The 26,686-nt window shown below is 46.3% G+C and overlaps 1 protein-coding gene across 4 annotated transcripts in view; it reads right to left on the bottom strand.

The window, feature by feature from the left end:
• The window catches only part of BEST3 (bestrophin 3), a 38,930-nt gene extending 12,591 nt beyond the window's left edge, over positions 1-26,339 (bottom strand). The window contains exons 1-9 of one of the 4 annotated variants that reach the window (XM_046655166.1): positions 26,147-26,339; positions 24,482-24,577; positions 21,087-21,181; positions 20,397-20,630; positions 9,186-9,340; positions 7,912-7,989; positions 7,655-7,807; positions 5,036-5,116; positions 2,764-2,915 (exon numbers count right to left, since the gene is read on the bottom strand). In XM_046655166.1, the coding sequence (XP_046511122.1) occupies positions 2,764-2,915; positions 5,036-5,116; positions 7,655-7,807; positions 7,912-7,989; positions 9,186-9,340; positions 20,397-20,559 (782 nt within the window). In that variant the 5' untranslated portion in view covers positions 20,560-20,630; positions 21,087-21,181; positions 24,482-24,577; positions 26,147-26,339. Of the gene's footprint in view, positions 1-2,763; positions 2,916-5,035; positions 5,117-7,654; positions 7,808-7,911; positions 7,990-9,185; positions 9,341-20,396; positions 20,631-21,086; positions 21,182-24,481; positions 24,649-26,146 lie in introns of those variants that run through there. The other 3 variants (XM_046655143.1, XM_046655151.1, XM_046655159.1) reach the window with 3 other exon arrangements.
• Between the last annotated feature and the right edge of the window lie 347 nt (positions 26,340-26,686).

Raw genomic sequence — 26,686 nt, 5'->3', positions numbered from 1 at the left:
TGGTTTCTTTGGTCAGTTGGTCCTAGCAGAGTCCAGTTACCACCCCACAACTTCCCCTAACAGACTCTGGCCTCGCCAGTCCCTGTCCTCATCATGCTGGTAAACAGGCCATCCTAACAGAGGAGTGTCTCCAACAGCCGATGACTTTTTGCTGCATTCTTAAATACCATATCTTCTGGTTTTCTCCCAAGCATTGTATTTTCTGTCCCAAATTTCCCAGGTTAATTCAATGTGAAAAATAGCTTAGATTCGTTTCATCTTTCTTTGCCTCAGTTTGACATCCACCAGTAAGAGACCTGAACCAGTGGATGATAATAATCCTCTATAGCTACAACCAGAGTGTTCTTATATTTACATCTCCTTTAATCTTCCCAATAAGTATTTGAGGTAGGTATTTTCTCCCATGTCTTGTAAATCCCTAATTCTGCGTTTCTATATTTACAAATAGGAGAAATATATAATACCTTCTAAAGAACATGGACACTTACAAAAGAATGTAAAATTAGGACAATTAGGTTGAATACGTAGATCAAGATAAAACTCTTGAGACAAAAAAACGTCATCTTAACCATGATGCAAAACCAGCTCAACGGACACTGGAAATGGAGAGCGAGTAGCACACGCGGGCTCAGCGGACCACCACAGTGACCCCGGACCCTGTCAGGGGAGCTGGTCTCCTTTTACAAGTCAGATCTTCAAATGCTTTGCCTTAAGCAACGACGGGAGTGGAGGGGAAGTTAAAGCATCTTTAATTATCTAAAAACAAACTCACAGAAAAACATCTCCTCTTAATCTTCAAAATTGAGCAGGTTGCCGACATCCATGAAACCATCCGTGAGAGGCCGAGAGGAGCAGACGGCAGGGACTCCCCATTGGTGGAGACTGAGCGGCCCGCGGGGGAGGGAGGAGCCTGGAAGAGCCGCGGGAGGCCCAGGCCGCGTGGGCTCTGGAAGGAGCAAGGCCACCTTCTCCAAGGCCCACCTGAGGGCCACATGACCGTCTCCTGGCTCCTAAACCCTGAACTTCCATGTCCAGGCATCCTTCTCCTTGGGTCTTGAAGGTCTTTCAGCCTCAGAGGGCCCCTCGGAGGAGGAGTGCCCCAAACCATTATTTATGAGCATCAGGGGACGCTCGGCTAAGAGTAAAGCCTTATAAGAATAGGATTGAAGCTAGGTATCCTGACGGCGTGTTAGAGACCACACACCCCAAATGGAGTCGCTTATGCTGAGCCCCCCGTCACCAGACAGAGAGTTAATGACAGTTCAGCTCTGCCAGACGTGGAGTCTTGAACCAGCCCATCAGGAACTGCCGGTCAGACTAGTGAGGGGACCAGCCTGACAGACCCCACCGTCCCCTAAAGGAGAGGGACCTTGAAATAACCAACTGCCTTTTGCTAGAAGGACTTCCTTGTCCCCACTCCCCTCTGCCTGTAGGCATCCTTCTTTCTGCACAGCTCCTCGGAGATCCTTCCTACAGCCAGACGAGACACCGCCCGATTCGCAAGTTGTCCAATAAAGCCAGTAAGAGATTTAAAATTAGCTCAGTCGAATGCTGGTTTTTAACAGGGAAGGAGGAGGCAGGATACCATGGGAGGAGGGGAGGGGCGGTCATGGTGGGGTTGCTACAGGACACCGCGCTTCACACACCTGCTCAGAGCTGGCCTCAGGGACGCAAGCTGTAGTTTTGCCAAAAGTTACAGAAAAAATTCTGCAAAAGTTTTCCCTTTTTCTACAGTTTTTCGGAGGAGTTCTTACTTTTCTAAATTCGTCCACACTCTTCTCTTTAAGTTGCTTGGAAACGGAGGCGTCTGCCTTCAGCACGTTCCCCCACAGTCACACATTTCTCCAAAACCCAGTACATGATCAGATTTAATGAACTATTTGAGAACTGTGCACGAGTCACTTCAGGCCTCAGCCCGTTTATTTAAGACTCACAGCACAGAGGGACAGATCGTTATGTCAAAACCACTGACTGACTTGTATCCTAAACATCGTTAGACTGAATTATAATATCAGAGAAAACTTTGGATAAAATTTATCTCATTCCTCAAGACTCGCTTATCTCAAAGTAGTCTAACACAGTGCTGCGCATGGTGGATGCTCAATAAATACTTGTTCAAGGTACATTTAGGGGGCTGGCCCTGCGGCTGAGTGGTTAAGTTCTCATGCTCCACTTTGGTGGCCTGTGGTTCACTGGTTTGGATCCTGGGCGGGGACCTACACACCGATCATGAAGCCATGCTGTGGCGGTGTCTCACATAGAAGAACTAGAAGGACTTACAACTAGAATATACAACTCTGTACTGGGGTTTTGGGGAGAAAAACAAAAAAAAGGGGAAGATTGGCAACAGAGGTTAGCTCAGGGCCAATCTTCCTCACCAAAAAAAAAGGACATTTAATTATGATAGTCATAATTAAATAATAAGCAACCACATAATTAAACTACTCTTCAAATTGGAAGTAAAAAAAGAGTATAGTTTCATGACTGTTGGAAAGTTTGTCATGGTATAAAAGCGAAGCAAAGTGCAAATTACCCCAAAACACACACATGCACAAACGCACCATATTTAAACTAGAAACTACAGTCTATTTACTAACCCTATTGGGCATATTAATTACATCTGAAATTTTGAAAAGGCTACCATTATAAGATATTAATAATTGAGAGTTATCATGAAAGTGACTTCAAGACGAGGGCATACAAAGATCAGAACAGTAACCTAGTTATTTTCTGAATGTTGGTGATTTAAAAAAAAGCACTCACCCCATTTGGACTGTGGACCCCAGAAACGAGGGTATGCAGTAGTCGGCAGCCGCCAGTGTGTAAGGTGGGCGAGCGGCAGAGTCGTCCCAGTAAATGTCCCTCTTCATCTTGGGTAAGCTCATGTGCATTTCGTCCACAGCCAGAAGAGAGACCTGCAGTCAGCGTCACACGGTTAGAAGGACTGAGACGTGACTGCGGGAGAAAGAGAACCTGTCCTGGTGGTTGGGAGGGTCTGCAGGGGGCGGGAAGGGTCCGAATGAGTGACTGCACAAACGTCTGTGGTTTGTGTCTGCTGCACCGGGGCCGTGGCAGACCGCGGTATGGGCCGTCTACCGCACAGGAAGACGTGGCAATGGGCGTGCGCGGCAGTCAAACTGTCCCCACTTGGTTTGTCAGGCCACACACTCCAGAGGGGAGCTGCCTCTCACCTGGAGGCAGGAGAGCACCTTGCTCTTTACTCAAAATGATTGTGTTGCTGACAGCAACCTCACGATCCCAGACGTCACAGGAAGGTGCAGATTCTCACTGCCCGTTCTGCTGATCCCATAGACACATGTACACTTGACATCATTGCTCACGTGCCCTGAGTTTTTGTGTGTTCGTTTTGGGAAGTCTAGTAACAAACCTGTCCTGCTCGGGACTACAGAGGTCTGTCCTCTTGACTCTGAGAAACGGACACAGGAATAAATTATTATCCTCTGGGAATCCAGTTTCCACAGAGAGTGAGGGGCCTAAGTGTTATGCTTTCTCTAACAGACTGACAGCATGATTGTCGGAGGAGGTTGTCCAGAGGACGTGACCGCTGGTTGACCGCCCCCAGCTGGACCCTGGCAATGGGAGACTCCCCACCCCTCCCCTGTCCTTGGAATATACGTCGGCCCACTGTCCCCACAGTGGAAACCAGGTTCAAGGACACAGCCCGGCGAGAGTAAGACACTACAGAGACCATCTGGATGTCACGTGTGACTGAGTCCCATGAAGGTCTCGAAATAAACTTTTAAGATTCTGGCAGGTAGGCATGGACATCTACTTGTCTTGTGGTCACTCAAGATGAGCCTCATGAGCAAGTTCCTCAGCATACTACCCCGGTCATCTGCCCATCTGGAGGGGTCTGCCTCTTTCTTGGGTCTCTCCCTGCCTCTGTGTGCGGAGACCCGTTTGCTAACCAGTAGTGGTCTAGAGTGAAAGGTCTGAACCCGTTTAAGAGCTGAGTAAAGGCTTGAAACAAACAGACGAGTTGAAAGCCTTTTGCTCAGTCTGTGGTTCTTGGGGAAGGGAGTGGTCTGGGGAGAGTCCTGCCCCAAATGGAAATTCTCTCATGCCGGTTCTTTGAGAAAAAGCTCTCTGCAATAACGCTTCATGTAAGGGCCCAGGGGCCCAGGGGGCGATTCAGGCAGATTTGAGACGCAGACCAGTGGTTGGCTACGCTCACCATGTCCAGCTGCCAGACGTCTGACTGCAGGGACCTGCGTGACATGAGTTTGGGACTCACGTTGGATTGTGTCTGGCTGCCATTTTATGTCACTGTCAACCTCTCTGGGTGGTAATAGAAAGCAGATTAAAGAGTGAGTTGAAATATTATTCCGAATTGAGATGGAGACCAGCCCTGGGGGTCAGTGGTTAAGATCTGGCACTCTCACTGCCACAGCCCTGGTTCACGCCCTTGTCAGGGAACCACACCACCCATCTGTTGGCTGTCACATTGGCAGCTGGGTGTGGCTGTGATGCTGACAGCTCTGCCAGGGGTATTTCAAATACCAGCAGGGTCACCCATGGTGCACAGGTTTCAGTGGAGCTTCCAGACTAAGACAGACCAGGAAGAAGGAACTGACCACCCACTTCCGAAAAAACTGGCCATGAAAACCCTGTGAATAATGGAGCATTGTCTGATATGGCACTGGAAGGGGAGAGGATGGCACAGACAGACCGGGCAGGGGTCCCTCTGCTGTCCACAGGGTCGCTAGGAGTCAGAATCCACTCCACGGTACTAACAGAAACAAAAACTGAGATGCAAGAGGCTGTGTAAAGCTAATAAAGAAACTTACACAGAAAACTGGCTTGAAATTCTATTTAAAAGGGACTAAATTTCAGTGGAACTGAGATCCAGGAGCCGTGAGTTTCCCAAAGGACCTGAGACAACATACTGAACAGCCAAAGCTCTTTGTGGCTAAAGCTCTGAGTTTCAGGGGCAGCGTTCAGAGTCCGTTTAGACTTGAAACATCACAAGTGATTTACTGTTAATGTTTGCGAAGGAAAGAAAAGCTCCTCTAACCTGCAGATTTCTGTCAATGCACCAGTTAGTTTCAAAATCATCGTCATCTTCTCCAAAAGGGTTGATGAGCTGCTCAGCCACCTGCGGAGGAGAACATGGAACAGATCGTCACGATGCTCGTGAAGACTAGAATGGAGGTGGAGACGACGCCTGTTTCACGCTCTGCTTCCTTCTGTCACTTTCATAGCGTGACGCGGGAGGGGGTGGGTGTGTGTGATTTTTCATCGGGCTCTGATGAGAAAAACTTACAAGTATATAAAGTAAAGGCACCATTGATTCGTTAAGTTTCTAGATTCTGAGACCATTTGGTAGAAGACCTACCTACTTATTTTTTAGGATTTAAGTCTAACCACTTAGAGCAATGGTTCTCAACTTTGGCTGAACATCAGAATCACCTGGGGAGTTTTAAAAAACCCTGATGGCTGGGTCCCTCCCCCCGGGGTTCTGATTTGGTGGATGTGAGGTTGAGCCCAGGCCTCAGAATCGGGTAAGGCTCCAGGAGCTCCTGGTGCGTGGCCCGGGCGGAGGACCGTGACTTGGAGAAGTGAATCTCCGTCATCTCAGGGCCAGCGCTGCGCAGAGCCGGGCCTCCATCAGTCGGCACCAGCAACGCCCCGTCACATCCTCTGCTGCACGCTTCAAGGGCTGTCTACACGTTTTTGCCTGGAGTTTTCCTTAAATTAAACGGGCCACTGGATGGGCCCTGAAAATATTTTTGTTACATCCAGAATTTCCTTTCACGGGATCAGTCCTGCGTATTGTTTTAGAGTCCACATTCAGACACCAAAACGACACCTGTGTTTCTGAATTGACTATTTCACCAGAATTTCCTTTACTCTCTTGGAGGCCCTATTTCCAGAAAATAACCGAGTAATATACTGTTCATAAGGTCAAGACCGTTTTTCTACACTTTGCAAAGATTTCTACACATAAGAATGGTCTAGACAGAACAGCTGTCAGAAATGCAGACACAGTCCACTGGGCGGGAGAACTCACTTCTTTAGGACTCCCTATCTCTTAATGGAGCTAAGGTTGTCTTTTTATATTTTGCCTTTAAAATATTTTGTAAAGGAGGGGCTGGCCCCGTGGCCGAGTGGTTAAGTTCGCGCGCTCCACTGCAGGTGGCCCAGTGTTTCGTTGGTTCGAATCCTGGGCGCGGACATGGCACTGCTCATCAGACCACGCTGAGGCAGCGTCCCACATGCCACAGCTAGAAGAACCCACAACGAAGAATACACAACTATGTACCAGGGGGCTTTGGGGAGAAAAAGGAAAAAATAAAATCTTAAAAAAAAAAAAAAAATTTTGTAAAGGAAAAGGATGTTAACATTTCAGAGAGGGTGTCAGAGGCAGGAACTGCTCACTGTTCCCTACTGGCTGGCGGAACTCCTTGCATGGTCACAAAGCGAAGAATAAAAGCTCAGCGCATCTCAAAGGAAGGAATGAAAGGCCAGGATGGTTGACATTTGGGCCAATTGTGGTGACTTTGTGTTCATAAAAGTAGAGTCTGCTTTTTCTCTAATGGGAGATGAGAGTCTATTATTCTCTCTTGCTCTTTCTCTGTCTTAAACAGTGAAAGGAATTAAGAACCACTGCTATTGGGTGAAAACGTTTTTGCCATTGGTAAAGGACATGCCTTTACTCTTTGGAGCATAATTTGAAATGACAACACATTTATTTTTGCTAGTTAAGACTCAAACCAATGAAACTGAAGGCATCTGCAGGGAAAATGCTGCCACAAACTGGATGCCCTCCACGGCGCACGTCAGCACATGGCCGTTCGGAAGGTCAAACATTTGAAAATCCTGTTTTATTCAAGTCATCTTCAAAATGTCATTAGATTTCAATTAAGTTAATGTAGCCATCGAGTTTTTTCCCCATGACACACTTCTCCTTGGGAAGTTCACCACAGAGATGGACGAATCAGCGCTCTGTTATTTGCACGTGCTTCTGGGGGGGTGGGAGAGGAGGGGAAGGGTTGGTGGTGACTGGACAAGTCCATCTCACTGTTCTGACCTGTCTTTAACTTCCTGGCAAACCAAATGTCGTCATTAATCCCCATGTTTCTGGTTTTGATTCTCATGAATTCTTCTCTGAGTCTTGGTTCTGGTTTTGAAAATGGGATGCATTTAACGTGGTGGGACAGCTAGGGGATTTCAGGAAAGCACAGCTGACCATTTACAGAGCTGAGCAGAGCCAAGATAATAATACAGCGTTAATGCTCAAGGCCACTACGCCAGGCTTCTTATTGACCCTCTTGCTCTGCCGAGTTGCTCCCCGTGGTATAAAATATCAATGCAGGTACAGTTGTTACTTTAATTATATTATTGTAATCCTAAGGGGAGCACATCCAGGCTCAAAACAGTCAATAGCCATAAAAGAGTAGCCTTGTAACGTCTTTGCACACACGAGCCTCTTCAGACCTCCTGCAGGACAGTACTCACCACGTCCCTGTCACTCTAACCCCTGCTGACAAGCAATAACAACTCCGAGGTATTAATTGTTAAGTCTACCTTTGACTGACTCATGAGTGAGTGGTTCAGTAAAGGATCAGTGTGCAGAGTGTGGAACAGGACCGGGACTGCCGAGCGAGTCTCAGGCACCGAGACTGTCGCCTACCTTGAGCCACCCTGCGTAGAAGAAGAACTGGAGGAGCGTGAAGACCGGAACGTACAGATCTAAGTCATGCCCCGCGTAGCCTTTGGTGGGGTCCAGAAACTGGCGTCCAATCAGGCACGCAAAGAAGAAGGTGTAGACGGCCAGAGTGACAACCTGGCCGAGAGAGAAACCCGAGGGAGAGCACAGCAGGCTGCCCAAGCAAGCGGAAGCCAAGGTGGGCCAACCGAAACAGAAATCACGTGCATAGGATCCCTTACCTGGGTGTAGACCAGCGGGATCCCGACCCAGTCATAGCCGAATAAGAGGCTGCACCAGGAGCGATAGCGGTTCATTTCCTGAGCCAGAAACAGACAGAATACGATTTACTAAAATGATGGGTATGGGAATAAATATTTACCAGGATTCAGAATGTGGCCATGGCTTTACGACTATGTCTGCAAAGCAATGGTACCGACTTCACAAGGCCAGTGAATTGGTTCTGAGGCCGCTCCAAAAGGAAAATTCTGAAAACGACAAGCAGTGAGTGTCACTCAAGAATGTACAGAAAGGATGAGTACAGTTGGACATTTAAAAAAATATGGTAAATCAGGGCTTTATAGAAATGTCCCCTACTCTATTGAATCTATAATTTCCAACATGTATATTGGCCCAAAGTGGTGATGGGAAGGCAGTGGTTAATATTTGAAATGTCATGTCTAACCATTTTGGTAAAACACGTGGAGAGCAACTTATTTTTTTGTTTCTCCATCTCTTGAAAACATACTTACAATAGATCTTAGAAAAAAATAAGTAAATACATCCTAACCCCCCCCCCCCCCCCCCCCCCCCCCCCCCCCCATACACAAATGAGGATGCTTATATCGACAGAAAATCCATCTCTGTTTGGAGCAGGAAGGACCGGGATCCATTGATTTTTTTTCTCTGCTGCACATAAGGTATCTAAGACCAGGGAGATGGGTTCACACTAATTTGGGAGCTATCTTTAAATCATTCACTCCTTTTAGCCTAATCCAGGCAGGAGACTGTCGTAGCACAGATCTGTCTAGCCCTGACAGAAATTTGTTTCTCAGATGAATTCAGGGTTATTTCATTGAATAAAAATACAATTTTGTTTCCTGGAACTTCTGAAAAGGCTTAACCTCAGGATATTACAATTTTGGAAATTGACTGCAGGGGTTTATTTCTACTCCAGATTTTATTCTAGGGTCCTGGAGCCAGGATGGCAAATATGCCGCATGGGCACCAATTCTTCAGAGCCCTCGGCAGACATCACTAATCGATCAAGGGGTAGTTTGTGCAGAGTCTAATTGTGTTTAAACCAGAGCTTCCAAGCAGCCACTCTCAATCAATCTAGTTAGACCCCTGTACCATCTCTGTCCTGCGTTTGAGGGTTCTGACACTAGCCCAGTCTTTCCAGCTCCTTTGGAACCAGAATAGAACAAGGCAGACTTGTCCTGGTCCGATCTGTTACGTCCAGGTCCCTCCTGGTCTCTGATGAGCATCCTTTACTGGCGGTTTACGAACTACTTACCGTCATCAGTGACTGCAGATCAACACTGTCTCTGATTCTGCCTTCCTTCCGGGCTTTAGCTGCAAGATTTCCAAACCAGATGAATGGAACCCAGTATTTCAGATGAGGAGATTTGAGATGGTCGAATAATTTTCTTTCGTCTGCTGTCATAAAACCTTCCCACAAAATAAAAGTATCCAGGTTATACAGACTTAGTTTAGCATGAATATGGTACCATAAATATTCAGTGTCTACCATGTGAGCGTACAGAGGGGAGATATTAAAGAAACACAAAATAGAGGTTCCTGTCTCAGGCAGTTTATACTCGTGTTAGAGATAAGGAATGTGTACAGCTGGGCACACAAGTTTTACATCAATATATGAGGCGATGCACGTTGGCGATCCCTAAGAGAGACGGCCAGGAGGAAGTAAGACAACATTAAATGTGGACTGGAACGTCTGGGGAAGGTTTCTTCTTTAGCTTTGGGTTGATTCATCTGAAATCGGGAACAAGAATACTTAGAATTATTAGGATGGAAAGAATAAGAGGTGATAACGCTCACAAAGCACTTAGCATCTTCTGGAACACGTGAGTCACGTGGCTTCTCCTGACGCTTCCTGCAAGCCCCAATCCACCAGCACCTCCTCTGTGACGCCTTCCTGGATCCCGCCCCCCTCCTCCCCAGGACTTTTCCCCTTCAAGCCCCCGCCAGGGGCTGTCCCGGCTCTTAGTGTAGTGATGTCATCCACAGGTCTCCCCTGCTAAGACCCTTTGGAAGGGCAACGAGTGTCTCATCTTCATGGTCCTCACAGCATCTTGCATGCTCTAAAATTGCTGCTTCAGTCGAGTCTCTGTGTGTGTGTGTGATACCGTTTGCCTGAGCTCGCAGCCACCTCTCCGAGCCTCAGTTTCTCCTGGGAAGAGAGATGACAACATCTCCTGCACAGAGCTGTGGTGGGAGGACCTGAGGTAAGGAGTGTGTCTGGGGAGGTTAACACGACGCTCCGCAGAGGCGCAGCCCTCCAAGAGCGTCAGGACACAATGTACCACGTGGAACCTCAGCCCACACCCTGCCTTCCAGCCCCCACGCCAAGGGAGGAAGAGATCTGAGCAATAGGAGAGGAGGAATTAGGTAGCGGGCTTGTTTAATAAACATTTATTGAATGTCTACTGTGTCCAGGGTTTGTTCACAGGAAGATGCACATAAAAAGCTTCCAGTTTACACTCGACCTTTTGTTTTTTTAAAAATTTCATTGAGTCATTCAAATGGTACAAAAAGCCAAAAGGGCCAAAGGAATATTAATGGGGAAACTAAGTCTCATTTTCTCAGCCACATAGTGTCCCTCCTGAAGGAAATCACCACAACCATTTATCGTGTATCTTTCCAGAGAAATATCACGTATTTTCATACAGGCCTAATTTTTAAAGACACAAATGGTTTTGTACTCCATACGTATCTGCCATTTTTCTGTTATATATTTTACAATATATAATTAGAAAGAGAACAGCATCATTTTTTAATGGCTGCGTATTAGTTAATTGTACACAATATTTTATTTCACTAGTCCTCTTCTGAATAGATATTTAAGTGTTTTTAAGTTCTTGCTATTAAGAATTATGCTGTAATGACTATCCTGGTACTTACCCCTTGACTTTTTATCTTAAATGGACTTTTAAATGCTAATTACGACTTAGTATCCATGTTTTCTGAACAAAAGCCTCCTCCTAAGACCGATTTTTGTTAGCTATTACTTTTGAGTTACTTTTGTCTCAGAAATGCAATCCTTTGCTTATGAAATTCTGATAACACATTCAGATGAGAATCAACTCTTGCCCTAACGTAACCCAGTTTACATCCTTAACCACCTGTACTCAGTTTAGGAATCTGGTTGTCCTTTAAAGCGCCTTCCTCCTCACCGTGTGGACTGGGTCCTGGTCAGGAAGCGTTGCCGGAACAGAAAAGAAGTCAGAGGAGAGGTGGGACATGCTCGCTCTGAGAGTCACCAATTCACAGAGCTCCAGAGTCACGTAGATCTTGACACGACCCAGGCCAGTGCTTTTGAGAACAGGGTCCACAGATCACGGGCATCGGAATCCTCTGTGACACCCATGAAACACTGAGAGAGCTGGGCCCCACCCTCACCTACCGGTCGGACTCAGTAGGGCGGGAGATCTCCATATGGGTCTGCACGTTAGTCTCACGTAGGTACTGTTAGAAAATGCTAACACCTGGGCCTCATCCCAGGGAATCTGATTCACTTGGTCTAGAGGGAGGTCTGGGCATCGTTCTTTTAAATCTTCCTGGGTGACTTGATGGAACTGGGTCCAGGCAGTTGCATGTTTACCAAACTCTGCAGGAAATTCTGACATTCAGCAATGTTTGAAAATCACTGCCCTGCTGGACGAAAATTCTGTTTATTCAGTATTTGAAATAAACAGCGTAACAACCACAGAGCCAATGTCTACCAACAGACTAGTTTTAGATAATACTCAGGTTATTTTTATTAGCTTAGAAGGGTTCTGCCCATGCCGGGAGAATTGGACTCTCTGGAGTCAAAAATAAAGATAAGCCTGATAATTCTCTTATTTCTCCGTGCATCTCAAAGTTGTTGATGATCCAGATAATCTTTTTTTTTTTTAAAGACTTTCAGACCATGATTAAGTCTTATTACAAGAAGTTAATAGATAAACTTGACCCGTCTCTGCTTTATGCTTACACTCGGCCTGCAGCCGTTCACTCTTTACCTGGAAGCCCATTTGCAGACATTTCCTATCAATTGTCTGACAGCTATATTCTTGCGCAGTTTTCAAAAGTGACCCCATTTATGTACTGGCTGCAATCTCTCTCATTTGGCCAAAGAACCACTTTACCTCTGGTTATTTTTTATTCAGGAGTATGGATCAAATTGTGCTGCCAAGTCGTTTCTTGGCTTCTTAGTGGAAAGCGAGTGTGCAGAGTGAGGGCGTGTTGAGTGCAGACCCCAAAGCAGGAGACTCCCCATGTAGCAGACGCACTGACCGGAAGGGGGCCTGGGGCGTGAGGAAAGCTGCTGATCTTAAATTTTCAGCCCAAATTTACCGAGTCCTTTGCTAGGTGCTGTGAAAGAGGAACGATGAACCAGACATAATGTGTCCTCCAAGTTCGTACGGGCAGAATAGTTTTCGTTACTCCCTGCAGGATGAATATCTCACCCACGGTCACCTCACCTTCGGAAACTGAGTTATCGGTCGATTGGAAAATCTCTAGATTGTTGGTCAAATCAGCTCAAAGAACATTTGTGATGAAATGGGGAGTTATCCTCATCTGCGCTTCAGGCCATTTTAACCAGACACCCGCGACCTTTTCCAGAGTGTGGTCATTACCCTCGTCTCTAAGGCGATGTCAACCGCAGGGGCTGGTTTGCCGGTTTGGCAGCACTGTCAGCTGGCCGGTCCTCTCACTCCCTCTCTCCTCACATGTCTGTCCTGGTGCCAGGCTCCTCGGTCCTCTCCACAACCTTGACCTTGCTGCTTCCTCTTGCCCTTGAGTCTGCCTAGAGTTTCTCTTGCTCTCTTTTCCTTCGGGCTTTCTGGCTAGTTCAGCTCTGCTCAGCAATTTTCATAGTGCTTGTCACAAAGAACCCTCCTTACTATTTCAGATCAGAGTAAAAAAATTACATATGTATGCATACACATACGTATATATATTTGTATTTACTTGTGACTTGAGTCATGGGTTTTTTGTTTTGGTTTTGGTGAGGAAGATTGACCCTGAGCTAACATCTGTGCCAGTCTTCCTCTATTTTGTATGTGGGATGCTGCCACAGCATGGCTTGATGCACAGTGTGTGGGTTCGCACCTGGGATCTGAACGTGCAAACCCCGGGCCGCCGAAGTGGAACATGTGAACTTAACCACTGCGCCTTTGGGCAGGCCAGAATTGTGGTTTGACAGAATAGGATCTGGTACTTCAAGGCAAAATTTTATTGCCCTCAAGCCAAAGGATGAGTCAAGTCCATTGATAAACAATGTTCCGGTTATCACAGGTTTTGTCAGCCTGCAGCTGCTCTCCTTTCCTCGGTTGAAGCTGAGGCAGACAGCGTTTCCTTTAAAGCAGAGTGTGCCAAGGAGGCTGTTAGCAAAAGAGCTAAAAGCTCTGCATCTGGAAGGCGGGATGGGGTTGTTGCCAGTTCTTTCTGGAAGAGAAAGTTGTGCACTCAGCATCTAAGCCCTTCTCAGAGATGACTTTTTCAGGAAGATTGCAAAGTGCCTGGCTCATTTTCATCTCTGTATTTTCCAAATGAATGGAACCAAGCCACCAGATTCAACTACAGCTGTCCTTTATTTTAATGGTTGTTGATGTTGGTGCCGTCAAGTGGATCCCACCTCCTAGCGACCTGTGTCCAGCAGAGCAGAATCCTGCCTGGTCTTTTTCCACCACCCTCTCACCTTGTGGCGCCATGTCAGATGATGCTCTGCTGCTATTTACTGCGTTTTCGTGGCCAAATTTCTCTGAAGCTGGTGGCCGGGTCCCTCTTCCTAGTCTCTCAGTCTAGAAGCTCCCTGAAACCTGTCCACCACGGGTGACACTACTGGTGTTTGAAATCCTGGTGGCACAGCTTTCAGCATCACAGCCACATGCAGCCGCCAGAGTATGACAACTGACAGACCGGTGGTGTGGTTCTCTGATGGAGAAACAAACCCAGGCCACAGTGGGGAGAACACCGGATCTTAACCACCAGACCACCAGGGCTGGCTAAACTCAGTGGAAGAGGTTTAGAAATCCCTGTCAACCGGGAAAATCAAGGGGACAAAATGAGACTGAGAGAGAGATGGAGTCACATTGGAAGACATTGTGTCGGGCAGCATATCAGACATTTTTTACCATGAACCACAGTAACACATAGGTGGTTCCCAGAACAATTATCCGCTCTTCACGTGAAGTACTCTCTGGTATTTTCTGTCCCACTCTATTCCATTCCATTAAAAATGCTGGTTGCAAGCCATTAAAATGATTTAAGACCCTAATAATGAGTTAGACCCTACAGTTTGGAAAGCTTGAAATAGGATACAATTGAGTAAAACCAGTTTCTGGGGGAGCAATGCTGAACAGAGACAGAGCCCTCGATTTTCCTGGTGTGGGCAGACACCTCCAGCCACCGCATCCCTGTCCTTAAATTAGCATCCCGTGTGGTGGTTCCCTGCCTTCTGCACAGGACACACAGGAGACAACATACACGAAATCCATGCTTTTAACGCCTCCCCTGTGCCGGGGGCCCAGAATTTCATCTGCCTGGGTGCAATAGATCCGAGGCGATTTGCAAGCAAAGTTGGAGGAGCTGATAGAGGCGCCCACTGCAGTGGCCTCTAAACTTGGCTGCATTTAGAATGGCCTGGGGGCCTTAACAACTCCTGGTGCCCAGGGTGCACTGGATCCCTATTGAATCCTAATGTCTGGGGGCAGGAGCCAGACATCAGGATTTTTAAGACCCCTAGTGATTTCAACTTGCAACAAAATTTGGGACAAATGCCCAAGTGCATGGAATCTTATGGCAAGCCGGCCGTTTGGGAATTCTGGGTCTGGTCAGACATCCTGCAGGGCTTCTGAGGAGCTCGTTCAAAAGGGGGACTCCCAGGCCCTCAGCCCCAGAGACTCTGATCCCTAATTGCCTGGCAACCTGCAATTTAAGTAAGTTCCCTTGATAATTCAGTGAATGTGGTCCTCGATCACGCTTTGAGAAACGTTGAGTGGATCACCTCGATTTAACTCGTAAAACAGAACTGTGGGGAAAGCTCGAACAGCGACCAGCTGACCGCCCACTTGAGGGCTTAATCCAGGAAGGACTCATTCTACCTGCACCTTCTCCCCTGTGGAGAGCAGCTGCGCACAGGTCAGTCAGCTCCACGGGCAGGAGGACGTGCCGGCTGTGCTGGCCTCCTCAGGTGGGACTGTAGGGCTCGCTGACCAGCTTGTAAAGGTTCCGCCGACAAGGAAGCCCAGCAGAGCTATGCGTACCACGGCCCCCTGTACCTTCTCTCCTGTACCACAGAGCAGCTCTGGGCTTCAGAGACCAGGGAGCCCCCACACCACAGAACGTCAGGAGAAGCTTGAACAGCAAACCACAGGGCAGAAAGTCGATATTACACACAACCCATTTGATTTTACTTAGCGAGAGAAGGTCACAGATTAAATGACCTAAGTATGAGGCTAGGCTTCCAGCCGGTGCATCTAAAGGTACAACTTTTATCTCAACAGACACTTGACGGTTGGGAGCTAGCTTCATTGTGTCAATGTCTGTTAACCGTAAGTGTCACTAAAAGTTCTGATGAGGTCTCTGCAGGCTCTCTTGTCACAGGAGCGGCTGAAGGACCTCACGTCAAGATTCCAGGCCTTTAAGAAAACCACATGGTGCCCTTCCTCAGATTTTACTGTCTTCCAACCACTTTTACAGGTTACCAAGCACAGAAGGAAACTTCTAGAGAAGGAGAAATGCAACGTAGAGATGTGATGTTCAGCTGTGAATACATTTGTGCTTGTCTCTCAAAGTGATGCATGGAAAGAAAGATGTGCGGTGATTTCTGCTGATCCTGGAGGACAGCGGCGGTGTCTGTCTCGCTCACACCTGTGCCGGGGCCCAGCACAGTGCGTAGCATGTACTCCACACTCAGTAAACCTTTGTCAAATGAGCAGATGCACGACATCTAGCAACAGCTTTAGAGGAATATACATCATTTTCCATGAGCTATTTTTGTGTTCCTGGTGACTAATTTTGAAGCGAAGTATTTTCTTCTCCCCGTCGCTGTGGAACAGATAACATGCTTTGATTCAGTGTCATACCGTAACGTAAACATCGAGTTAAGGCCGTCACTTGAATCAATCTGGAACTGTGCACCTGACTTCACTTAGACTGAGTGACGTCATCCAGGGCAGGTGACGGGAATGACTGGAATTTCCCAGGGCAGGTTTTCAGCCAACAGGAAAATAACAGAGGCTCCTCTTTGCAGCTCCTCTGGCAAGTAATTATTGGACAACAGCCAGTTCAGGGAATTTTCAGCATAACAGACATTGTTTATTTATTTACTTATTTTTGGTGAGGAAGATTGGCCCTGAACTAAGATCTGTTGCCAACCTTCCTCTATTTTGTATGTGGGATGCTGTCACAACATAGCTGATGAGCAGTGCGTAGGTCCACACCTGGGATCTGACCCTGCAAACTCCAGGCCATCGAAGCAGAGCACGTGAACTTAACCACTATGCCACCGGGCTGGCCCCATAACAGACATTATTTTGCATTCAATTGTTGTATTTCTATTTTCATGTGAGTAGGAATAAAAAACTTTTTATTTTTAAATTAAAAAATTTAACCCCTAACATCAAAGCATGTGTGTTTCCCAAGTAGCATGCATTAGATCCTGTTCATTTTCCAGAATAACATAGCTGGATCATTCGACTTAAAAGCAAGGTAAGTTCAGGGACTGGCAGATGAGGGACCAGTCAAGCCATCACCAGACGCTTCAGAAGGAGATGCTGGCCCCAACTTCTCTGCCCTCCCACTCATTTCCTGCTGGCCAGCCCTGAAATCTGCATGCAGGGGCCCTCCCTGAAGAAGGCCAAGAGGTTGGGGGAAAAGCCCGTGGTCTCTCAGAGAGCGATCCCGGGAGCCCCTGCCTCAAATCTGCAGGAGCTTGTTAAATACACGCGTTCCTCCTGAATCAGAATCTCTGGGGTGGTCTCTCGGGAGCTGCGTTTTTAGCAATGTTGATTTTTAACAATAGCTAGCACGCACTGAGGTTTGAGAGCAAGTGCTTCTCCTGACAGGTGACTTTATGCAGGGGAGTCACCTGACAAGAGGTTTCTGACCCCTGAGTACTGCCTGCCCTACCCCTCTGGGATGCCTGTGCTTCACTTACCAGCTGTCTCTGCCCTCGGGCGGAGCAGGTGCCCTGGCTCTGGGCTCAGAGCATCTGCCAAACATTTTCCGCCATCCCTGAACTTTCTGTTCTTCCCAGCAACGTTGGCTCAGGCCAAGGACAGTCAGAGCAGTGGGGACATCTGCCCAGTTGGAGCTCGGAAACTGACCCCACGTGCCGACTGAGTCAGCCCTGTCTGCTGGGGACAGGAGCAGGAAGTCTGTGAGCCAGTGCCACCCGGCGACAGACAGGCTACCCACCCATGTGGGTGCCCACCCATGTGGCTGGCCGTGGGGTGACTGGGAAGGACCCCGCCTCTGAAGCGTCCCCTCCCGCTTGGAGGGCAGCGGCTTGGAACTTTTGCCCGGCTGCCTAACACACGGACTTTCTGTTCCTGCAGGCACAGGCTGCTCCACCACCCTTTGTCTGCCTTTCCAGAAAACACTTAGGAGTGAAAGAGAGCAGTAGGGACCTTTACTGCGGTAATCGGCGGTGGCCCCAGAGGGCACTTGCAGAGGTTTGAGCCCCTTCCATCTCCCTCGGTTCTCTTCCTCCGTCAGCCGCTCCACACAAACCAACAAGACAACTGAAGTCAGAACGGTGCTCGTTATGTCCAACCAAGTCTAGTTCAACCCCCGGGACAGCAGCCTCTGCACAGACTGCGGCCCGAAGCCCGTCCCCACGCGGAGCGTCCAGCATGGCGGAAACCCCGAGTCCACCGTCTCCCTAATCCTTGCTGGTTTGTTAATAGTCACGGGTCACCCGCTGGTGGCCAAGGCAATCCCCTGGGGAGACCCAAAGGGTTTAAGAAATGAGCATTCCAGAAAAGACTGTGTTTCTCAAACTTCAGTATAGAAAAAGCAGATGGGGGGGCAGGTGAAATGCAGTTTCCCAGGCCTCCATCCGGGGTTCTGACTCCGTAGGTCTGAGGCGGGGTCCAGGAATATGCACTTTAAGTGAACAACTCAAGTTATTGAGGAGGTAAAGGACCCAGGAGTCTGTGGGTCACACCTTGAGACATGCTCGTTAAAATGCACGTCAAGGAGTGAGTGATTTCCAGATTCCCTCGGGGAGGCTGAGGTTTCAGCGACTGGAGAGAGAGAAGTATTCCAATAGCCCAAACGCCTTGGAAAGGGGAAAAGGGCGGATGCTAGCACATGACAGGCACAGGCACAGACCTGACAGGGAGTATTAGTATGATGAAAACTACACTGGAAGGAGATGAAGTGGTCATTCTCCTGTCCATCTCACCATCTCTACTTGCCCTCAGACCCGAGAACAGCTCAGGCCTGACAGCGGGCCCCACAGGCCTCTCCATCCTGGCTTCCTGCCCGGGTGCCTTTAACATGAAGGTGGCACTAAGGGGGTGAGATTTGCTTTGAGAATTGGGCCCAGCGTCTGGTTCGTGTCAGAATGTACTCCCTTCTTTCCAAGGAGGCGTCAGGACTGGACAAATGTCACCTTTGCTCACCCAAGTCAACGTCAGCTCTCACTCCTCAAATGGAATGGATCCCACCCTTCCCATTTGTTTTAGGACTTTCTTCGGGGGGGGGTATTCTTACTGCACTTGATCCTTTGGACGTCAGGATAAGAAAAGTCAGTTATCAAGTGGCATTTTCAACCTGGTCACTCAGAAGCAGTATTCCACTTTTAAATGTGGAGGAGGTGGCGGTTAACTTTCATTCTGAGTCCCTGCTGGTTTTACATCGTAATCCACGGGGCGCGTGCACCCTTCACCTGAACCCCCCACCCACTCCTCGCTCCATTGCTTCCCACATCTCTCTCTGCTCCCCTAACAACATCCTCTCCACTCCTCGCTCCTTATGTCCACCTTGACTTTCACAACCTCCTGGTCGTGGTAGATCAAGAAGACCTGGGATGTCACATCAAATGAGTCTGCTAAAGGGACCAGGGCACTGTGTGATGCTGCTGGAGTAGGTTCATTTTTTTTTTTTTTGAGGAAGATTAACTCTGAGCTAACTACTGCCAATCCTCCTCTTTTTTGCTGAGGAAGCCTGGCCCAGAGCTAACATCTGTGCCCATCTTCCTCCACTTTACATGTGGGACGCCTGCCACAACATGGCGTGCCATGGAGTAGGTTCATCATTAATAGCGAGACCTCACATAACACTCAGCATGTGCCGGGTGCGACTCCAATCACCGCAGACATTTACTAATTTAATCCTCACATAAGCCTACGTGGCACGTGCGACGGTGGTATCGTGAATTCTCATAAGCTCATTCTGTGGATAGGGAAACTGACAGACAGGAAGGTGTAACCCGCACAAGGTTGTGTGGTTAGTCCGTGGTGGAGTAAGGCTTCGAACTCCTGCTCCGACTGTCTCTACTGCCCGTCTAAGAAGGCAAGACCAACCCAAAGAAAAGCCAAAAAACTCCAAAAACAAAAAATACTATTCCTAAAAAACAATCTATTTTCAAGGACATTTCACAAAAGGAGCCTGGACACAGCAACCGAATTTGAGAGTGTAATCAACATAAAGGCAGATTCATCTCATGGTTCTTACATCATCTATACATTCATTAATACTTTCCAACATGGTACCAGAGCTACGAACAACAACCCGGCACGATGGCCAGCATTTATTCAGCAAGTGCCGGGAATTATCTCATTTGATCTTCACCCCCGCCCCCACCAGCACTCCCCGTCACTGAACGCTGGTTTAATAGCTTCTTTGCTAAACATTAATACACCAAAGAGAACCATCCTTCAGACATCCTGAGTCCAAAAGCCCAGGCAGATAAGTGCATCCACTTGGAGGAACAGGAGAGATGGGAGACCGCACTGAAGTTACCTTTGCTACCACCTCTCAGGTCTGTCCGGATGAAGACGCCCACTGCTGGTACCTACTAGAATCTACTTACGCTTTAGGACAAGTATTAACCTAGGAGTTCCAAGCCTGAATTCTAACTCAGGCAGGTCCTAACCTCTCTATCTGTTTCCTGCCTTCCTCATGTTTCATTGAGGTGCAAATGAAATACTATCTGTGAAAGTGGATAGACAGTAAAGTGCTTGAAAAACGTAAGGTAATATTCCAGATGGTTTTAATAAATGTGATAATTATTATTATATTAGATAAAGGCCTTGTGACTGCCTGCAACTTTACTTGAGGGTCACTCTGCCACTTCTCCTCCTTTGCCCCCCCCCCCCAAGGAAACGTCTTGAGGGCAGGAACCCCATCTTATTCATCTTTGCCTCTTAAGACTGTTTCTGGCACACAGTAGGTAATCAATGTCTTCTTCACGGAATGAATGAATAAAGGAATTTTGGAGGTTCTCCTCTAGGTTCAGAGGATGCTTGGAAGGAAAAGCCACTCACCGTACCTGCTTCAACCACGTGGTCCATTGTCGGGAACCGTTTGTACACAGCCGTGCTCACGGAGCGGAAGATGAGCAGGGATGTGAGGTTGACATAGCGCATCAGCGTCCTCCTGAGCAGACGCCCGTGCTCGTCCCTCCCGTGGACGCTGCTGGAGATGAGGAGCATCAGCCTGTCGGGCCAGGGCAGGTTCACAAACTGGTTCCACCACCGGTTTACTACCAGAGTGACATAAAAGCCTGTGGGATAACAGACACTGTAAAGCAATTTCTTACAGCAGACACGTTGCTGGCACTGATGCTTTTAGCAGAATTTTAGCCTTTTTAGAGTTTGGGGTGTAAAAATATGTTGTTATCCATACCTTATGATTTTGCCCTCCAGAAAAAATGTAACTTGTGCCTGGCAAGGCTGTAGCATCCAGTAAGTGGGTATTAGAACTCAAATATTGACGGCAAAAATGGAGTTAGTGAAAAGAAAGCTTAATTGTCCAAGAGCAGATTATTAGCTCAAACTGGTTTGGGGTTAATTAGGCAAAAGCAGGCCTGAAGGCAAGCCTTACGGAAAATTCTGGTTCTTTGCAAGCGGTGGCATGTCAGACATGCCTCTCAGCCTGGAAACACTCCCATGCAGAGTCATCGGCGTCACCCCAGGGGAGACAGCTGTGTGGCTGCATTCTGCGTGTGAGCTGTACTTACCAAGCACAAAGGTTACTGGAATTTGCTCAGCATATCTGTCACAGTAAATTGATAATTTTTCAAAGTAACGTTTTTGGGCTCCTGTAAGTAACAATCTGGAGCAAAAATAAAATGCACAGCCCTTTATGATTTTATTGATACTTCTGCACCTGCTTTGAAAGTGACATTCAGTGCAAACAGTTAAGCACAAATATCTTAATTTTTTTTAAAGGAGCAATACCGTTTTCTTTCCGTCTAAGTTGACGTATCTCAAAGATTTAAATTGCTAAATGTTTCAAGTACTAAAGTTTTTAGTACATAAATGTTATTGGCCATTAAGTAGTGGAATTTATTAACCATTTTATGTTAAAATACCTTTATTTTTAAACATTTATATGACTATTGCATTGGATTTGGAGCAGGATACCTTGTTGAGAGTTCATTTTTCAATTATTCATCAGGTACACTTTAAAAAAACAGTCTGGTTTAGGAGGATTAGAGTTATTAAGTAATTATTTAATAATAACCCTGAATTTGATATCTTAATCTCACTTTCTCTTGAATATGCTGCTTAGCACATTCTTAATTATACATGTTGTTCTTCAAGGGAGATTACAACTGTTTCTTTTAAAGCCTACAATTATTCAAAATATAAAATAAAAGACTTAACAGAAGTGAAAATTTTTATTATTTGGTGGGTTTATATTTATATTTATCAATGTATAAATTTAAATGTATATTATAAATCTAACCCAAACTCATTTTCTGGTGTCGGTAAACATAAATTCTGTTGGTTTTTTTTTTCTTCTTCTCCCCAGAGCCCCCCAGTGCATAGCTGTGTATTCTGGTCGTGAGTGCCTCTGGTTGTGCTGTGTGGGACGCCGCCTCAGCGTGGCCTGACGAGAGGCACCATGTCTGCGCCCAGGATAATGGAACTATTCTTGATGTTTGTGTTGTGGTGAGGGGGACTCAGAGTCAGAAGAAACGTCTCAAGGCAGGTGATAATAGTGATCAAAATCCGGACAGAGAAGCAACACGGACGAACTCACACGGATGAGTGTGTGCAGCTGTTTCAAGGGAGGAAGAATTCCTAGGAAAGACCCACGATAACACGTTATAACACGAGTCGAAGGCGTCTCTGGGTCAGTGGAGCTTGATAAAGGAAGCAGAGAGCTAGTGGGGTAACAGCGAGCCAGCAATCAGGGCAGGGAAGAGCTGCTGGGAGCTGCTGTGGACAGAGAAGGTGTGCGGGAGGCGTGGCTTTGCAGGAAGTGTCAGGAATTCCAGAGTCAGGAAGAGCTGACAGGAGAGGCAACTATGGCTGCACAGGCCTGTCAAGGTCACGCTGGTGACAACTGACAGCCAGACGCTTCCTGACACTCCAACAGAAGTCGTCAAAGAAGGGTTAAATGTGGACAGCATGGAGCACAGGTGCAGACGAACCAGGTTTTCGTCCTGGATATGCCTCTTACAGATACTTTAAATCTCTCTGATTCTTATCTGTACATGAGGATAATAATACCTGTGTGTTGGGATGCTATGAGAATTAAAGAATGTAATATCTATAAACCGCTTAACATACGGCGTCATTAGTAATAGAGTGGTTACTGCTCAGAACTGGCCGAAGGAAAAGTATTTAGTTAATAGACACATAGGAATTTTACTAGCTGGAAAGTGCTATAGTGATAATTTTGTCAAGTCCCCCCAAAAGTAGAAAGAGGTATAATTAATGAATTCTGGTTTTGTCGTATGACTTTTGCCAAGTAGAATTATTTGCTTATAAAAGGATTGAAAAAACTTAGGGTCATTAGTAGAAATGAGAATGAAATTATGTCTACACTTTCCTACAGGTGTGTTTGAATTTCTTGACAAATTCAGCCTATAGTTCTCAGTATACCTTCGATCCAGATATGAGGATCTATTTTAAGACACTTTTACAATTGAACACTTAAAAAATGAAGGATGACTTGAACAAATAATTATTGCTATAAATGTAAGCACTGTTTCGTCTTTAGAAAAAATATACGCATACAATTTTGTGGGGTATAAATAAGACATTGGAGCAAAACTTAAGGCCCCATGGAGCATTTCTGGCTACACTGCAACTGTTCTCAGGGCCATTCTATTCTGAGCAGCAGTAGCAGCGACAAATTCACATCAGTAAAAATAAACTAATGAGACAATTATCCTGAAACGTCGTGTGTCTTCCACTGTTGCATATGCTGAAGGATTAGGTGACACATGAAGAGTCAAGATAATATCATATTATATAAGACACATCTGAAAAATTATTAGAGTTTTCAAATAAAACTTTCCCTTTAGGTATTTTTCCAGAATGTATACCGATAGATACGTTTGTTTGGAACGGTAGTTTTGATGTGTGGCACGATAGCTCTTCCTAGTTTACTTTAGGTAATTATCAGCCAGCGAGCTGAACACCCCTCTTCTTCAGATGGGTCCCATTGCTGAAAAGAAGAATGTAGTTGACAGTAATGATACACAAAATTGTTCATCTGTCGAGAGAAGAAAACTAACAAACTGCTTTACATAGAAAAGGTGGAAATACAGCCTCAAAAACCTTTAGCTTTTCTATGCTAAGTTTTAGCTTCCCCCAGAGAAGAAATGTATGCAATCAATTTTAATTAAACAAAACTCACAAGGTTTCCCTTTAATAATACTGATAAAATTTCATTAAGGTGAGCATTTTTAGTTATGAAAGTATTTCTTGGACATGACAGTGCTCAAATTTCCTGTCAATCTGATTGGCATAGCTTGTGATGTTATAAAGAATAATCTCCTTTTGTGAATATAACATGCCTCAAACTCAGAAGATATAAAGAAAACAAATTAGCTCTCAGGTCTTTTCTTCAGCTGAGGTGTTTGTAAGGTTAGCGGGCACATCCTGGACAAGGTCTCGTCATTCTAGGCAAAAAGAAGGAATGCTTGGATACCAGGTGTACTCGCCTGATCTACACCTTCACAAACATGTTAATTATGTGGGTAGTTGCTACAAGCTGTTGAGTCACAGATTGAAGCTGTGAACGACACAGCTGAGAGAGACCGAGTAACTATTCGTCCGTGGACTCGGCCGTTCTGAATCATCACATTAGTGAGGATCAACATATAAATCTCCCGTTGTATGCCTACACCAATGTTCTTGAAGGACGACTAACACTTCACTGCGATCAATCAATGTGGGGCTGGAAAGAGGACCGCCTGACACGATGAGAGTCTATGTAACGTTCCGAAAAAGGTTAGGTGTGGATGAAACGCCCCGTCCCAAGGGAAGAAGGTACCAGAGAGGATCATGAAAGGACACAATGCAGGAGTCATGGCCACCGAGGGCTCAGGTTTCTGAGACTGTATTCCCACATGGTATTTGATGGCCGTTTAGGGAGACGTGCAAAGGAAAGTACCTGTACACCAGACTTATTGCTGTGTAAAAACCAGCAAAAACAAGGAATTCCCTGTACAGCAGTTTGTAGATGCTGCCTCTCCACTTGCAGAGCAACCTATGAAATCCAAAAAAAGTCGCATTTGCTACTTTACTGGAGTAAGTGACAGTCATCGTGGGTAGTTTTTTCTAGAAGAGCAAGAAGACAAAACACAAGTAAAAAGCAGTGTTTAAAACTGAGCACAAACCTGTATCTCAAAGGAAACCCAAGCCAGCACCAGTCAGCTTTCTCCCCTTTCTGCCTTTCCCTGATTGTGCATTTTGGAATTTGGAGATGCCCTCCATCTGACTGATAAATCCTGATGGAAAAGAGGAGGAGAGCGTCTCTGAAAAGAGTCGTGTTAGAAATCTTTAGCTTGCCTTAATTTCTAAATATTATTTTCATATTATATAGCCATTGCTCAATAAATATTTGAATGAATAAATGAACTACTTCCTTAGGATATTGATATATTAATTGACATTTTCAAAAGGGGTAGCCAAACTTATTGTTTGGAACTTTATTCACTGAAGCACGTAAAGAGGTATTTATTTCCTCCTCAAATTTCCTAAGGAGACGTCCAGCTCTCCTCTTAGAGATCCTGGGACATTGTGGGGACGAAGCAAGCCCCCGTGGGAATTGGACGGATGGGTTTCTCTTGGTGGTTTCAGCGGACATGGGTTCTTTCTGGAGGAGCTCTGAGTGCATCATCAACACTTCAAAGGGAGACAGGGTTGGCTGCCCTGACCCTTGAGGAGGGCTTGCCTAAGGATGGTTCACTTTCTGTTTAAGCTGAACAAAACCAGGCCCTTCTTTAGGACTCTTTCCACTCGGATCTGTTCCACGAATGTGTGGAAGATGAGAACTGGGCCCCAACGCCTAGTTTTCAGTGAGTTCTCTGGAATTCCACTGCTTTTCACCAAGACATTAAACATTCAGGTTTTGGGAAGATGGCCCAAAGCTAACCTGTGAAAATCCTGCTCAGCTGCTCTCCAACGTGAAGCATGCACAGATAAAATGAGGCTTTTTTGAAACCTTGTGGTTTTCTCAAAAGAATCTACGAGGAGAGTCTTACAGAGACATTTAGACTGAAATAACGGAGCTTTTAAGTAGAACTGAACTAGACGGAAGAAATAAATCCTACAGCCGATTCCTTACATACAGTAGCCTACAGCACACATTTCACTATAAACAAGAAATTCTTCTGTCTTTATTCAGAGCTGGGAAAACAACTCAACTCTAATTTGCCTAATTTCACCAGGGAAATGAAATTCTGGGGCTACATTCACAGTATTCTTTTGTAATCACAAACTTAAGCCTTCAACGTTACTGATTTTAATAAAGAGACCAGGGCTTTTTGGCACGAGTAAGTGGCATTATGAAGGCATGGGACTCACGCCACAAAAGCAGTTTCACTTTTGCATCTTAACCTTGTCTGTTTATCTAGTGTGAATACAGCCAAAATTGGGAGAGGAGCAGCATGAATTGAGCCCATTTCATAATCTGTTCACATGGGCACTGTTCTAAGTAGCAGCCCTCAGATAACTTCCTTTAACAGTTCACCCTTCTTTTTCATCTGTTAAAAAACCCCCGATCAGATGGAGCGGAGGTCAGAATTCAGCGCATAGGCACACTCTGTGCACTGACCTGTTTGTCTGGTCTGGAGTCCCCGCAGGAAGGAGAGTCTTGAGGCTCCCCACAGAGGTGCCGGCAGATCGGGTGGCAGTCTCGGGTTCACCCTTTGCTCTTGCAGGGATTTTCTTCCTGTTCTCTGGCGACCGAGGGGACCCAGAGTGTGAGGAGCACAGGGGTAAATGTTTTTCCCCCCGGTGGAGGTCTGTTTATGCCAATTTGCCCCCTGATGACAGTGACAGCCAGCAACAAACAGAAGCAACAGCTGCTGATGTTGCTTATTTCTAGTCTATAATTATAACTCCACCTGCCGCCAAAGTACCCCTTTGAATGAGGAGTTAGAGGCGACGTGAAGGAGGTTGGGCCGTTTAAGTCTGATTTTCATTTTGACTCTGCCCTGGGATCAAGGAAGAAAGACGCATTTCCCTCCTAAAGAGTTCTGAGAAGGCTCCACCAGCCAAAAAAGGGGATTAGGACACTCTGTGTGTGCCTAAAACGAAGAGTAAATTCTTGTGAAGCCAAAAACTGGGGCAGACAAGAATATAAACAGGATTC

Source organism: Equus quagga, chromosome 1 (assembly GCF_021613505.1).
Source record: "Equus quagga isolate Etosha38 chromosome 1, UCLA_HA_Equagga_1.0, whole genome shotgun sequence".
Classification (NCBI taxonomy): domain Eukaryota; kingdom Metazoa; phylum Chordata; class Mammalia; order Perissodactyla; family Equidae; genus Equus; species Equus quagga.
Note: the sequence above shows the minus strand (reverse complement) of the source record. Positions and strands in the feature narration are given on the sequence as shown.